General features: G+C 42.5%; 1 protein-coding gene across 1 annotated transcript in view; it reads right to left on the reverse strand.

Annotated features, from left to right (window-relative positions):
* Positions 1-2,426: 2,426 nt before the first annotated feature.
* FRRS1 (ferric chelate reductase 1) overlaps positions 2,427-14,965 on the reverse strand; it is a 30,688-nt gene continuing 18,149 nt past the window's right edge. Inside the window, exons 7-16 of the mRNA XM_035123866.2 lie at positions 14,405-14,506; positions 11,657-11,804; positions 10,669-10,785; positions 10,116-10,231; positions 9,757-9,843; positions 7,628-7,725; positions 7,283-7,341; positions 5,982-6,125; positions 4,903-4,964; positions 2,427-3,506 (exon numbers count right to left, since the gene is read on the reverse strand). Coding sequence (XP_034979757.2) covers positions 3,414-3,506; positions 4,903-4,964; positions 5,982-6,125; positions 7,283-7,341; positions 7,628-7,725; positions 9,757-9,843; positions 10,116-10,231; positions 10,669-10,785; positions 11,657-11,804; positions 14,405-14,506 — 1,026 coding nt within the window. The 3' untranslated portion in view covers positions 2,427-3,413. The remainder of the gene's footprint in view (positions 3,507-4,902; positions 4,965-5,981; positions 6,126-7,282; positions 7,342-7,627; positions 7,726-9,756; positions 9,844-10,115; positions 10,232-10,668; positions 10,786-11,656; positions 11,805-14,404; positions 14,507-14,965) is intronic.

Raw genomic sequence — 14,965 nt, forward strand, 5'->3', positions numbered from 1 at the left:
ACCTATCCTTACCAACTGTGGATGGAGTGTCACAGGTCATGATTTGTATACTCCCCATAAATCACGGGATCTAAAGTGGGACTATGACACTTCAGGATGTTTACTACTACCCAAACCCACTATCTTCCCTAGAGATTATCTCCATGTGTTCTTTTGGTTCTTGTTAAGGAAACTCCTGGCAGGGTGAACTACAAACTCTAACCAACAGCTTTTGCCAGGCCTCATTCATCTCCCACGGGGCGACTAGGGGTGCTGGAAGATAGATTTCCTACTTCTGACAGTTGTTATTGTTGTTTAGGTCATTTAGTCGTGTCTGACTCTTCGTGACCCCATGGACCAGAGCACGCCATGCACTCCTGTCTTCCACTGCCTCCCGCAGCTTGGTCAAACTCATGTTCGTAGCTTCGAGAACACTGTCCAAAACCATCTCATCCTCTGTCGCCCCCTTCTCCTTGTGCTCTCGATCTTTCCCAACATCAGGGTCTTTTCCAGGAGTCTTCTCTTCTCATGAGGTGGCCAAAGTATTGGAGCCTCAGCTTCAGGATCTGTCCTTCCAGTGAGCACCCAGGGCTGATTTCCTTAAGAATAGATAGGTTTGATCTTCTTGCAGTCCATGGGACTCTCAAGAGTCTCCTCCAGCACCATAATTCAAAACTTCTGACAGGAGCAGGGCCAGTTCTCTGAACTACCAATAGCCTTGACCTATGTACAGATCCCAACTGGCCCCACTGTCACCAGCCTGAAAGCTGTGGACCATGGAAATGGTGAGAGTAGAGACTTTAGAGAGATATTTATATGGTTAACAGTACTTGCCCAAGTGTGTTTGCAGCTTCAAAAGTGAAGGCAACATGCATATGTAAAACACCTAGTACTAGAGATGGAAAGCACTGCCACTCTCTCTCTCTGCTAATGCATCCTGCATTGTGTCAACCCCATCGTATTTCCCCATTCAGAATTGGGGTGGGGGGTGTCAAAAGTCTGTTATGGGGTAGAGGTGGGAGAGAGACCGACAAGCAAGGTTTAGGTGTTTCTTTCCACCATCTTATGCTTATGTCCACCTGTCACTTTTCCAGTCCATAGTTACAGACTCCCACTGACCTAGGAATAAGCCCCATTGAATTCAATAGGATTTACTGCTGCGTAACCATGGTTAGGATTGTGCCGTTAGCCACTTCAGATTAGACAGCGCTCCGCTGCCCCACTGTGGTCATTTTTCCTCCAGCGCCTCTGCTAAACCACATTTTCAGACAGGTAGAGGTCTACATGGCCAAAGTTCTCAAGAAGTTAAGAAAACTAAAAAAATCACAACAAATCGTGCTGCAGCACAAGGATTTGCTAGAAGGAAAGTGCTCTGCTTCAGGTCATAGCTATCTGCTGCACAAGAATTCAGCCTGGGCCACAAACAGGACAGAGAACAGAATGGGCAAGACTTGCTGATTTAGAGAATTTCTGGAGACAACAGGCTGCAATCGTAAACATGAAGTATGTGTACAAAAAAATTAAAAATAGTTGACATTTTGTTTGGCCATTGTGCTTTCAAAGCACAGATTTGCATTTGTGCTTGTGGGCTGTTTCGTTTCTTGGAATTGGCAATTGTTTAAACTTAACCATGATTAAACTCTGAGCAAGAGCACCCCACAGTGTCTCAGCAGTAGAAGTGACAGTCCCAGCAGCTCGGCTGTGCAGCCAAAAGTTTTATATGAAAATGCCAAGTGCAGCAAGACTACATCTTCCCTACAAACGGGTCAAAGACAACGAGAGAGAGGGAGATTTGGCAAGCAGATTAGCCTGCTGGAATGCATAAGTAATACATATAGTTATGGCGAAAGGGGTTCTCTTTAATTGCCCATTTCATTACTTTCTAGACAGTGATTCAGGGACGCCATGTGTAGATGGCACTTGCTTCTGGACAAACTGAGATGGCCTCTTCATATAAGTATCGAGAAAAAAGTACGTAGAGTACACAAAGCAACTCTTTTAATCTATGCAATTCACACTCTCATAATAGGATAAAAAATGAAGCACTGGAATGTAATGCACAACTATTGATGTGTGCAGGGTGTAGCAAGTAGGGAAAGCAAGGAAAGGGTCAAGGGGACAGGGAGTAAGAAATCCAGTTATTTCAATCCAGTGTGGAAGGCAACATGAACCACAAAGGGTGGAATCCAATTGCATCCTTTTCATCTGTGGGAAGAGTTTTTCATCTAGAAGCAGCCTTTGCAAATGGATGAGGACAGATTATTTTTGCTCATTCTGCACCTCCACCTCCCACCGGCAGCATCTTCCATACTATTCTTGACCCACACCATCTAGAGCAGGAAAGGGATGCATTGTCAAAAATCACCCACCTGCCTCCATTGTTTGCAGTGACATCCAATGGATAATTGGATTTCACCAAGAGACTGCAGGTTGACAGTTTTTTCATACACACACACACACACATATATATGTGCCAATCATTCTTTAAACAAATGTTGGCACCAGTTGTAGAGAGCTTTCTGGTACAGCTACTAGTTACCTGTTAAAGAAACTCAGAGTGAGGAGAGAGATGTAATCTACAAGAACACTGGTTGCTTCAAAGGAGAAAGGGCAGTTAGAGCTCAACCAGAGCTGTTCCCCCCCGCCTCCACCCTTAACACCATGTAGTCTTCCAACAGAGCTACAAATCCAAGACGTTTGTGTCAAACACAATCCTTGGGATCTCTGATGCCTGAAATAAGTTGTTCCAAATGATGTCTGGCCCCTAACTGGCTTCCATTCTCGTTCCCTCTCAACTCACAAAATTGTTTCCAAATATAACTGCTGAAATCCCTATGGATGATGAAATCCAGCCACAAAGGCCTTTTGTGGTAGCCATTATTCTTCATCACACTGAGACAATGACTATCTGCATCCATGCTCAGGTTAGAGGCAGGCTGGGGAGAGGGATGTGTAGACCTTTAACCATCCTCTAGCATATAGACCATGAGCATATGGCACTTCTATGTCATTATGGTGGTGGTTGCAGGTGGAGACTAGCTAGGAGTGACATGAACATGTTGACCTATTAGATGGGTGGACAGACAGCTGATCAAGTGCAATGGCAGGCAGTCCAGTTCAAATCAATGGCAACCCTTCCAAATGGAAGCTCTCCCTTAAGCCTTGAAGCGACCGATGAATCTACAGGATCCAGACAGACGAATGTTGAAGGGAGGCGTTTAGTCATGCTGGAGACCAAGGCAGTTCTGACCAGGTTGGGTCTAATTCTGCCCCTGCAAGGGCTGTATAACGAGGACCAGGTTCATATGAGGTTTCTTAAATCCCAAATTGGCAGTGTTTTCGTTACAGATCGTCCTTCTGCTATGAACGTCAGCAAGACACGTCTCCAACAGTCGTATTGCAAGCTCTTTGGAGTATTAAAGGCTTCTTCCCTGTCATACATTTACAATTGCTGTCAGAAAGGTGATGAGAAATGCCACATTGCCACCAATGTAGATGAACAGCACTGTCTTTTTAAATGTATGCCCCTGTAAAGAGAGAAAGGGAAACACTGGGAATGCAACCATTTGTGAAAATGCTGAGTTCAGAAAAAAGGTATGTGTAGTCTAGAGTAGCCTTCTCCAGCATGGTGCCCTGGCGAAAATAAGGAGTAGAGAGGATATACGGCAGGTATGTGAAAACTCTGGCCCATCAGAAGCCAACTTCTATCAGCCCTAGCCAGCAAAGCCAATGGTCAGGAGGAGGGGTAGACAACATTTCCAGTTACCTCAGTTTCTCATTTTTCCACTCTAAAATTCAGTTGTCCCCATTTGGCAGCAATTTGAGAGGTTTTTTTTAAAAAAAAATCCTCATGAAAATTTATCAAAATCTTAGTATGAATTTCTCCTAATAAACACATTTTTATATGAAGGTTTGACTAACTTACACGTTTTTGCAAGCAATTTCCCCTAATACAGTGGTACCTCATGTTGCGAACGGGATCCGTTCCGGCGGCCCGTTCACAACACGAAAAGGCCGCAACATGAAGCGTCGCATCTGCGCACGCGCGTGACGCAATGTGGCACTTCTGCGCATGTGCAAAGCACGATTTAGCACTTCTGCGCATGCGCACAGGTTACGGACGCGCCAAACCCGGAAGCAACCTGTTCCGGGACTTCCGGGTTCGGCGTGTCCGTAACCTGAAAAGTTGCAACATGAAGCGGACGTATCATGACGTATGACTGTATTGTGTCTTTTTCTTTGTTATTTTCACTAACATACCATATATTCCGGAGTATAAGACGACTGGGCGTATAAGACGACCCCCGACTTTTGAGAAGATTTTCCTGGGTTAAAAAGTAATCTTATATGCAGGAAAATACATATTCATTCTTACACACACTTCCCCCAGTCTATGTATTTCTGTAAAACATTGTTTGGTTGGGGAACTACGTCACAAACTTTGGATAAGTGTGAATTTCAAAGGATAACTGCGTTTTGGTTCGCACGCTGCTTCAGAAAGTGTGAATTGGACAGATTCAGCTTTAAATGTGAACTGAATTTTATTTCCCCTTCATTCCTTACTCAGAAATAATGGGAATTGTGGTCTGGCAACATCTGAAAGGCCACAGGTTGGGAAAGGCTGCTCTGGAATGTACCACTACAGGATACAAATGGGGGGGAAACAACATTCCAAACGCTTCTCCATTGAAAGAGAAACCCTTTGCACAGGATACATCAAGGAGATGGGAATGGAAGAAGGAAGCTTATGCACAAGACTAGCCACCTTTTGCATTAGCTTGCTTTTCACTTAAAAGCACATAGGAGCATTTAAATGAGCTTGCCTTACACCCTGAAAGTAGTATCGTTCTTAGTAGGCAGCTCCATGCTCAGGAAAAAATATATATGCATATATTTATCCTCTCTCATGCATTCTAGGCTTACCTGTGCCTCTGCCGTTGTAATGGACTGCAGAATCTGTATCCTGTCATCTTCCAACACTTGAACTGCAAAATAAAAGTTTCACGGTTAATTTTTATTTAGCCTGAAGCCATCAAAGCAGTGTAGAAGATAAAAATATATAATCCCCCAAAATGCAAATTCTGAAATTAAAGCCGCGCCCACAGATCTAAATTAGAGCTACACTCTACCCTTTATGTTTCTGGTCATTTACCAGATTATCTTAAAAGCCACCAGACACAATCCAGTGAACACAATGCTAGATCCTTAAGCAGCCCTGTTTTAGATTGTGCCTGTTGAGCTTCATCCACCAGTTCAAAATAAAGGGGGAGCCGCTCGTTCATTTGAGATGAAGACGCTGTTTGAAATGAGCATATTCTGATGGAGAAGTGGGGGTGCTGTCCTTGACATGGTTCCATTCTGGAACACACTTTACTTATTCTAGTACAAGAGGCTCTACAGCAGGTGTGTGGAAGCTTTGACACTCCATTGGCCATGATGGGAGTTGGGAGTCCGACAATAGCTGGAAGGCCACAAGCTGGGAAAGGATGTCCAATGGAAGACACAAGAGGGCAGGGGAGAGAAGTGTGGACAGAGATTTCCAATTGTCCCAGGAGAACAGAGCTCAAACGCCTGCTTATCCATGGGCTCCCCTGGTGTCAGAAGCATTTACCATCTCAGGCTCAGAACCTGATCCATAAAGTAAATCAATCAGAAGTTCTTTGCCCTTCAAACCCATGTCTCTTCAAACTGATAAGCAAAGGCGGTGTGTGATGGGCTAGTTTTGATATTAATCCCTCTGGCCACTTCTGCCACATTATTGCTCCTGAGTAAAAATTATTTTATCAGGTATATCATGATACATTTCTCCACTCAATTATGTACTCGGGGCTTTCACAGCAATTGTGAGAACTGGGGGTTGGGGGGGTAGAGCAGCAGATAAGGATAATGCAAACAGGTCTTTAGACAGTGAAAAGCAATCTCTTTCATGAGCCAGGAGATCTGCCTCTTGTTGCAACTGCATTGTGTTCAATGCAAGCTAAGGTAGGTATTGGCCATAGTACCTTTGTGAATGAGGCAGTAGCCATGTATCTCCAGGAGAACATCGGTGCCAACATGCCAGGCTACAAATCCCATCATCGTATATGTATCCCATGGATCTGGAAGGTTGAGAGCTGGCAAGTCCATTCCGAGGAATATTACCACCACTAAAGGACAGGGCCAGGTTTACAAAACAGAGAGAAAGCAAAATTAGATTAGATCAAGTCATTTCAACCAGCAGTACTGCAACTTGCTGCTGTTAGCAACAAAATAAATGATAAAAGTATAAAAATATAACCCAGAGTCCCACATAAGTACAGGCTACCTGCTCACTTGTAGAAAGCAAGAGATTCCATCCCTCTGTGGTTTCCAATGCACAGACACTAAGGCTTCTTCTAGAACAGGCACGTCCAACAGTTAGATCGTGATCTATCGGTGGATCACTGGACGTCTGTGGTAGACTCTGGTAGATCACTGATTCCCCCCCAAAGAAGCTCAACAGTTTTGCCCTGTACCCTCAAAAAATGGGGCTTTCCTCCTCCATAAAAATAGTTCAACAACTTTTACCTGAACCCTTAAAAATACGGGCCTTCCTCTTCCCTAAAAAAAAGCTCAACAACCTCGACCTGAACCCCACAAAAGGGGGTAGATCAATCACTACCAGTTTTTAACTCTGTGAGTAGATCGCAGTCTCTTGGGAGTTCGCCACCCCTGCTCTAGAACATCAGCATTTTGTAGGAGTCATTCAAGTGTCTAATGAATTTTATATTTGTGAATTTAAAGCATTGTGGACTTATGAAAACACATCTTCTTTTTTAATTGACTCTTTGCAGTTTGGAAATGACAGGGAAATACATTAACAAATGTCAGACGAACAAATGAGTAATGGGAAGATTGTAAGCAAATCAGAACAAATGTCCAATAAGGACCAGACATAGTCTAACCACCAGGTAAACTTTGGACAAGCAAATCGGGATGAATACCCAACAAACAGGCTATCTAGAGGAGCTTCAAAGCCATCAGACACAATGTTTAGCAATTGTAGTCTATGCGCTCCCAGTGATGGTCAGATTGTGGTCATGGAACAACAACAACAAGCATTGATTTGATATTGCATGTGAAACCGAAAGCAATTTCAAGTAGTCAGCAGGATACAAGAGTGAAGTTCCCACTTTTGGCAAAATGCAAGATCTGCAAGCATTGGACTGCCACTTGTAGAAAGCCACACAAATTAACTTAAGAAAAGCATAATTAATACCTGTTGTTTCTAGCCATCACACAAAGTCAACATTTCAGATAAGGCTACAATGAATTATTCACTCACCTGCTAATATTCTAGCAGTTGTGCCTGTGCTCCAGTGTAACCAGTTGAAGATTTCTCTTCTGTTCCCAAAGAAAAAGAAAAGTCAGTGCATGATTCCAAACACCATCAGTGCCCGGGGTGTGAAAAGAGAAAGAGAGGATGATTACATCAGCACACACTCATTAGGGTTGCTGTAACTGGAGTTTGCAAACTTGGGGGTTGCAAATTTCTGGAAGAGGGGGCAAGTCTGGGGTTTCCATACCCATTAACCACAGGATCATTGCCCTTTAAAACTCTTGACCCGGCTGGTAATTTGCTGGCACTCTCATTGGAATATATTTATGTAACTTGAGCATGCAAGAATACCTTGGCGCTTGAGGTGGAGGTCTGAAGCCTGCCATAAGGGGCTGGAAGATTGCCAGCGCCATCAGCATACAGCCAAGATATGGATGGAAGCCTGCTTGCTGTATAAGAGATGGGTTTGGTTATGAACAACCCTCCAACAATGCTTCATTTGACAAAGACCACACTTCACAGCAGGATATAGTCATTGCATGGATATGCTATGCAAGTTCTTGAATATAGTGGTACGTTGGTTCTCAAATGCCTTGGTACTCAAACAGCTTGGAACCCCAATACTGCAAACCCAGAAGTAAGCGTTCTGGTTTGAGAACTTTTTTCGGAAGCCAAACGTGCTCCGTTTTGAATGTTACGCTTCCGATTTGAGTGCCACACTCCCATTTTGAGTGTTATGCTGAGGTCTATCTGTTTTTGCTATTTATTTTGCATTTTTGTTTTTGCGGCTCTTTCTTTTTGTTTTTGTGTCTGTGTGGAACCCAGTTCAGCTACTGATTGTGTTACTGCAGTACATTGTTTATTACTTTAATTTTATGGATCTATGGCCTCGTTAGATAGTAAAACAGGCTAATCCATTTTGCATTACTTTCTATGCCTGGGAAAGCGCACCTTGGTTTTGGAACGCTTTGGTTTTGGAACGGACTTTCAGAACAGATTAAGTTTGAGAACCAAGGTACCACTGTATTTAAGGGACCGTTTCCTGTGCTTAGAAAGCCAGACTTGGGGAGAACACCTTTATTTTATTTTTTTAAAGAATTGTCATTATTTCCCAAGTATCAAATAGAAGCACACACATGCGCAAAGACTCCAGAACAAAGAAAAGGCCCCAAAGCTACTAGGAGATGGCATAATAATTATTTCATTGTGGAGCAAATTCAGAAGACAATTATGCTATTGTATTAAGGTGCATGCCTAACCTTCTTTGGACCAGGTTTTGGGGAGGGGTGGATGAAGGCTGGTACAGCAATTTACCTCCCACACACACACACACACACCCCTACCTTCCACCCCAGCAATGGGGCTGCTAGTATGGTTGTGGCTTCGCTGCTCCATCCTTCCCCACCAATTCCCAGGGCATCGGACTTAAAGCATATTAGAAATAATAATAATAATAATAATAATAATAATAATAATAATAATAATAATAATAATTTATTTATACCCCGCCCATCTGGCTGGGTTTCCCCAGCCACTCTGGGCGGCTTCCAATAGAAATATTAGAATACACCAATTTCTTAAAGATTAAAAGCTTCCCTAACTGGGCTGCCTTCAGATGTCCTCTAAAAGTCTGGTAGTTGTTTTTCTCTTTGACATCTAGTGGGAGGGCGTTCCACAGGGCAGGTGCCACTAGCGAGAAGGCCCTCTGCCTGGTTCCCTGTTACTTGGCTTCTCGCAGTGAGGGAACCGCCAGAAGGCCCTCAGCACTGGACCTCAGTGTCCAGGCAGAGCAATGGAGGTGGAGACGCTCCTTCAGGTATAACTGACAAGTCCCCAGATTTTTGAATCGTTAATTGTTTTCCATAATTATCACATATTGAGCTGGAAGTGTCCATCTACCATCATTCATTAGCCTTCTCGTCTCTCAAGGTAGCCATGAATATTAGCAGACAAGATAATGACTCCCAAACATACATATCCAAGCATCCCAGCCGCCCCAAGACTTCTGGCACCTAACTGTTTGTTTGTTTGTTTGTTTGTTTGTTTGTTGTTTCAACCATCACAGCCATATCAACCACCAGACATACATCCTATAAAATACAGTGGTACCTTGGGTTGCAAACAGTCCTGCTTACGAACTCCACAAACCCGGAAGTAGGTGTCCCGGGTTGTGAACTTTGCCCCGGGATATGAACGCAATCTGCTTCCGGGGCCACAGGAGGCTTATGTAGGGAATGCACCCCTTGGGTTAAGAACGGACTTCTGGAACGAATTAAGTTCGTAACCCGAGGTACCACTATATATACATCAGGTGTCTTATATAACAAATCAAGAACAAACTTAGTTCTTGGTTCTCAACTTTGTGACTCTTTTATAGGTAACGGGAAAGAACAGTGTCAGAACACGAAATTTTTAACATAGCCACACATGGGGAGTTACATTGTTGAATAAAAGCATCAAGCTTATGTAATGTCACTTACATCGCTCCAGCCTCCCCGGTATAAAAATGGAAGAATGAAAGATGCGCCTGTAAGCAGTACTGTCATCACCATTAGGGCACGATGGACCTATCGATAAAAAGTTAGTTATTTTAAAGAAAATAGCTTAGTTCAATAGAAGCCAGAGACTCGTTCTTATGCAAAATTCTAGTAACAAGGAACATGGTGGAAGAAAAGCAATCCGTTTAGAATAAAACTGGAGCCTATGCTCTTAAGGAATACACAAAAGGATTTGAGGGAAATCTCACAGAGGGTTGGATTGCAGGACCTTAGAGATCCCTTCCAACTATTATGATTCCTAGCACATCACTTGAAAGCCATCTTCTGGCTTTTCCTCCCACCTGAAACCAGATCTCTTCTCCAAACAGCAATGAATTAGGCCAGACAGGCTTGAAGAATCGGGCAACGATCACACCGATGCTAACAGTGGTCATCCATGCAATGAACATTAATGCACCTGAAAAAGGAGGACACAAAAGGTTCTTGCAAAGAGCTATATAAGTTGCAAAGTAGCCACGATTTAAAAATAACATCAATGTTCACTTTTATGGCTTCAGACATTCAAAGAGCACTTTTCAAGCCGTTATGGTTTCTTTCATCCCCAGCCTGAAATATCAGAAGCTGTTCTTGCACTGCTTCCTATAAAGATGGTATAAATGTTTGCACACCTTCTTCCTCTGAGAAGTTTTTGTGTAGAAAACACAGGGTGTTGCCTGTAAGAGGTCCCACCCAGTGATTTCCGTCGTCGTCCCCTAGCTTCCCATACAGAACTAAAAAGCTTTGAAAGTTCACCTCTTACAGATGCTGCAAGAAGACCCCGCCACCCCAGCTACAAGCCATTGGACCACAGGAGACCTAGCCCATCCTTGCATATGAAACAGAGCATTAGCTTGCCATGAATCTTGATGAGGAGCGGGGAGCGGGATCCTCCAATATCCTTTCCCGGTCCTGTAACGTTAAACTTTCCATCTGTGATCAGAGGCTGCCTGTAGTGTTTATGGATCATACCTCCTGCACAAGAGATGAAGAATAGATGACATGTTAATGGCAAAGGAAGGGTAGGGAGAATTATCTGCATCCTTCTTTAAACGTATGGGACTGCGAAATAGGTTTGGCTAAGAGGTTAGGGATTGGCTCAAGATCACCTAGTGAGCTCTGCAGCAAAGTAAGGATTTGAATCCAAGTTGGTGGACCTGTAAAAGGGTAAAAAGAGTATTGGGAAATAATTTATAATGAATTGGAAAAAAGTTTGAAAGTACTTTCCCAAAAAAACTAACAGCAGAGTCCTTTTTGTTGGGGATAATTCAGATGCAAATTCCCAGGTGTCAAAAAAGGCTATTTATGTACGCCACTACTGCGACCCGTGTTTTGTTAGCCCCAAAATGGAAAACGAGCAAGGTCCCAACTAAAGAAGAATGGCAACTCAAACTGATGGAATATGCACAGCTTGCAGGTCTAACATATAGAATAAGAGAACAAGAAGAACATACGTTTAAAGAAGATTGGAAAATGTTTGCTGAATATATAGGGGGAAACTGTGTACACTTGGAAACATTGGCAGCATTAAGATTCAGCAGTGTAAACAAGTCTTGCTGGATGTATTAATGGAATACTGAATGGTTTAGTTTATGTAAAATATGCAGGAATTAATGATATGCAGATTGAACCATGGAAAGAGAAGAAGGCAAGTCATTGATATTTTAAGGTTGTTTATTGAATATTTTAAATTGCAAAATGGAAAACTTAATAAAAATTACACACACACACACACACAGATTTGAATCCAAGTCACTCCAAGAGGGCTCCTTTGCCTAACCACAGCCCATAACCAGTAAAGGAACCTTAAGGATTTTTGTCACTTTTCTTTCAGTTCCAAACTTACCTTCACTGACTTCCCCATCTGCCATAAATATATAGTAGTTTGCATCAAGATTAAACCTCCCTTGAAGAGCAGGAAAGCGAATTCTCCTTCTGAAAGAACACTGAATAAGGCCATCAGCCATTCTCCATGACATTTCATCCAGAGCAGGCTGGGGGGGGGGAAATAAATCAATGCCAATTTAACATGTCTACCTTCAAATCTGAATGACCACAAATATAGGTGGTTCTTCTTCTTCTCCTTACATGTCTAGTGCTGCCATCAAAAGCTTATTGGCTTATCAGAACAAACATTCCGGATCAAGGGCATAGCCAGGATTTTTGTCGCAGGGGTGACAGAACCTTGGTTTGCTATGTATTTTTTATTGATTTTTATTGATTGGGTGGGGGAGGCAGCTAGGGCCCATGTTCCTGATCCAAACTGGCTGGATTTTAGGAAGCAACCACAGTGCATTTGAGAGAACCAATGTATTTCTATTGCTAAATTTGGTGTACCTACATAGTGATTTCTCAGCATCACCCTACCAAGAGCCATGGGGATCAGAGTCATTTTTGAAAGCTCAGAATCCACCATACCCATGCTCTGTGGGCAAGAAACTCTTTACCGTTATATTGGAGTGGGTGAGCTGAAAAACGTTTATTCAGATGAAGAATTGGAAGTTCCTTCATTTCTTAACTTTTCTTTTCCTTCCTTCCTTCCTTCCTTCCTTCCTTCCTTTCTTCTCTTCTGCATCATTGTTTTTATTTTACTTAGATTAACGTTTCAGTTTGGACAGAAAAGATATTTGATAATAATCTTTGTATCTCTCTTTATAAAATCTAATAAAAAATTATTTTTTTAAAAAAGAGAGAGGAACTCTTTCCCAAGTGCAATGGAGATCAGACACAAATAAAAGCTGGATCCATGTGCCACCTACCACGCCACCTACAAAGGTGCCTCAGGCTGTGTACACAACATATATTTAAAGCACATGATTTCACCCAAAGAAGGCTAGTGTAATTTAAATATTGGTGTTAACTGCATTAACTGTGCTTAGGTCTGTCTCTCCAGTTGCCCTTCCCCTGGGTCTGATTTCTGTGATGGGCCTCCTGAAACAGCTTGAAGCTGCAGGATTCTGAAATGACTCATTTCACCACCACCACCACCCTTTCTCACTAGAGGGAGAAGTGAGTTTTTTGAGCATGTGTGTATGTTGGCTGATATATATAGCCAGAAGCAACCAGCAGCGTTGCATGCAGTTTGAGTCTCTTTGCCATTTTTCCCTCAGCCTCCTAAGATGAGGTTACTGTACTTAGTTTAAACAAACAAAATTCTTCCAGTAGCACCTTAGAGACCAACTAAGTTTGTCGTTGGTATGAGCTTTCGTGGGCATGCACACTTCTTCAGATACTTCTTCAGGTATCTGAAGAAGTGTGCATGCACACAAAAGCTCATAAATGACAAACTTAGTTGGTCTCTAAGGTGCTACTGGAAGGGGGGGGGAATTATTTTGTTTCGACTACACCAGACCAACACCTGTAACTGTACTTAGTTTGTTAGCGGTGTGTAGGTTACAATGTATCAGAATCTCCTAACTGCATTCATGTAACGTGAATCTTGATGATTTGCGGCAATAAAATGCTTTGCTTTGAACTATGTGGGCAAAGAGTTTTCTTCAACATCAACTCTGAAACGCCCCGACAACATAAAAGGGCAAAGATCCCAAAGCTTTGCTGTGTTGTTCTGCTAATTACACTGGTATAGGTGCGATCTTAAAATGTTATCAAAGAATCCTGGACACTGTAGTTGGTTAAGGGTGCAGTGAATTGTGAGTAATGTACCAATTCCCAGGATTCTTTGGGGAAAGCCAAAGAAGCCAACATGTGTAGGACGGTCATTGTCTACCATAGGAACATGATGGATTCAATCCTATAATTGGCATTTAAAAATAAAAAAGTGTCCAAGGAACAAATTTTGGGAAACAAAAGACAAGCTTGTTAAAGCCTCAATGACACACTGGGCAATAGATATAGGACACTATACAGATTTTAACCTCTGGGGAAAACTCTGGAAAAGTGACTTGAAGTTTACAGCATGTTATTCTTTGAAGGAGAACTACCTGAAAATGATTCACAGGTGGTATTTAACTCCGAGTAGGCTTGCTAAGATGTGTAAGTCTGAATCAGATAAGTGCTGGAGATGCAAAGAGGTGGAGGGAACATTATTTCATATGTGGTGGACTTGTAAAAGGGTAAAAGAGTACTGGGAAATTATCCATAATGAATTGAGGGGGGGGGGAGTTTAAGAGTACTTTCCCCCAAAAAACCAGAGTCCTTTCTGTCGGGGATAATTCAGACTGAAATTCCCAGGTGTCAAAAAAGGTTATTTCTGTATGCTACTACTGCGGCCCGTGTTTTGTTAGCCCCAAAATGGAAAACGAGATAGGTCTCACCTAAAGCAGAATGGCAACTTAAGCTGACAGAATATGCACAACTCACAGGCTTAACATATAGAATAAAAGAACAAGAAGAACATATGTGTAAACAACTGTGTAAACAAGTTTTGATGGATGCAGTAATGGAATACTGAGTGGTATAGTTTTTGTAAAATATGCAAAGATTTATGATATGTAACATGAACCATGGAAAGAAAAGAAGGGAAGTCACTGATATCTTAAGGATGTAAAATCTTAAGGATGTAAAAAGAGTATTTTAAATTGCAAAACAGAAATAAAATATTAATAAATATATATATATCTCAAAACACAAATACCTCTGAATCAAAATCTGGATAAGCACGTCCAGTTAAAGAAGCTGTCTTGATGTCAACGTGGTGACTGTCACTAATGCAGAGATAGGCATCGTCACCACCACCCTGCAAATAACGTCAAAGAGATTGTTAAATGGCATTTCCAGGCAGGCAGGCAGCTCTCCATGTCTGCACGGGCCCTGGCTACACAGCCAAGACAAATGGGCGTTCATGAAAGCCTATCCAGAATTGGCTCACCATTTAAGGACACATTCACTGAAGTTCCTATTTTAACAACCCCATAGAGTCAATTCAGCTTTAACTTGCACAGGTAGTAAGGGGCTGCAAACTCTGGCAGCAACATGATGCAAGCCCCTAGGTCCTAAGACAGGCATCCCCAAACTTTGGCCCTCCAGATGTTTTGGACTACAATTCCCATCTTCCCCAACCACTGGTCCTGTTAGCTAGGGATCATGGGAGTTGTAGGCCAAAACATCTGGAGGGCCGCACTTTGGGGATGCCTGTCCTAGGAGTTTGGGAGCACATACAAAAATGAGCTCTCAGGATCTGTCCTACCACCAATAC

The sequence above is a fragment of the Zootoca vivipara genome, chromosome 7, assembly GCF_963506605.1.
Source record: "Zootoca vivipara chromosome 7, rZooViv1.1, whole genome shotgun sequence".
NCBI classification, from domain to species: domain Eukaryota; kingdom Metazoa; phylum Chordata; class Lepidosauria; order Squamata; family Lacertidae; genus Zootoca; species Zootoca vivipara.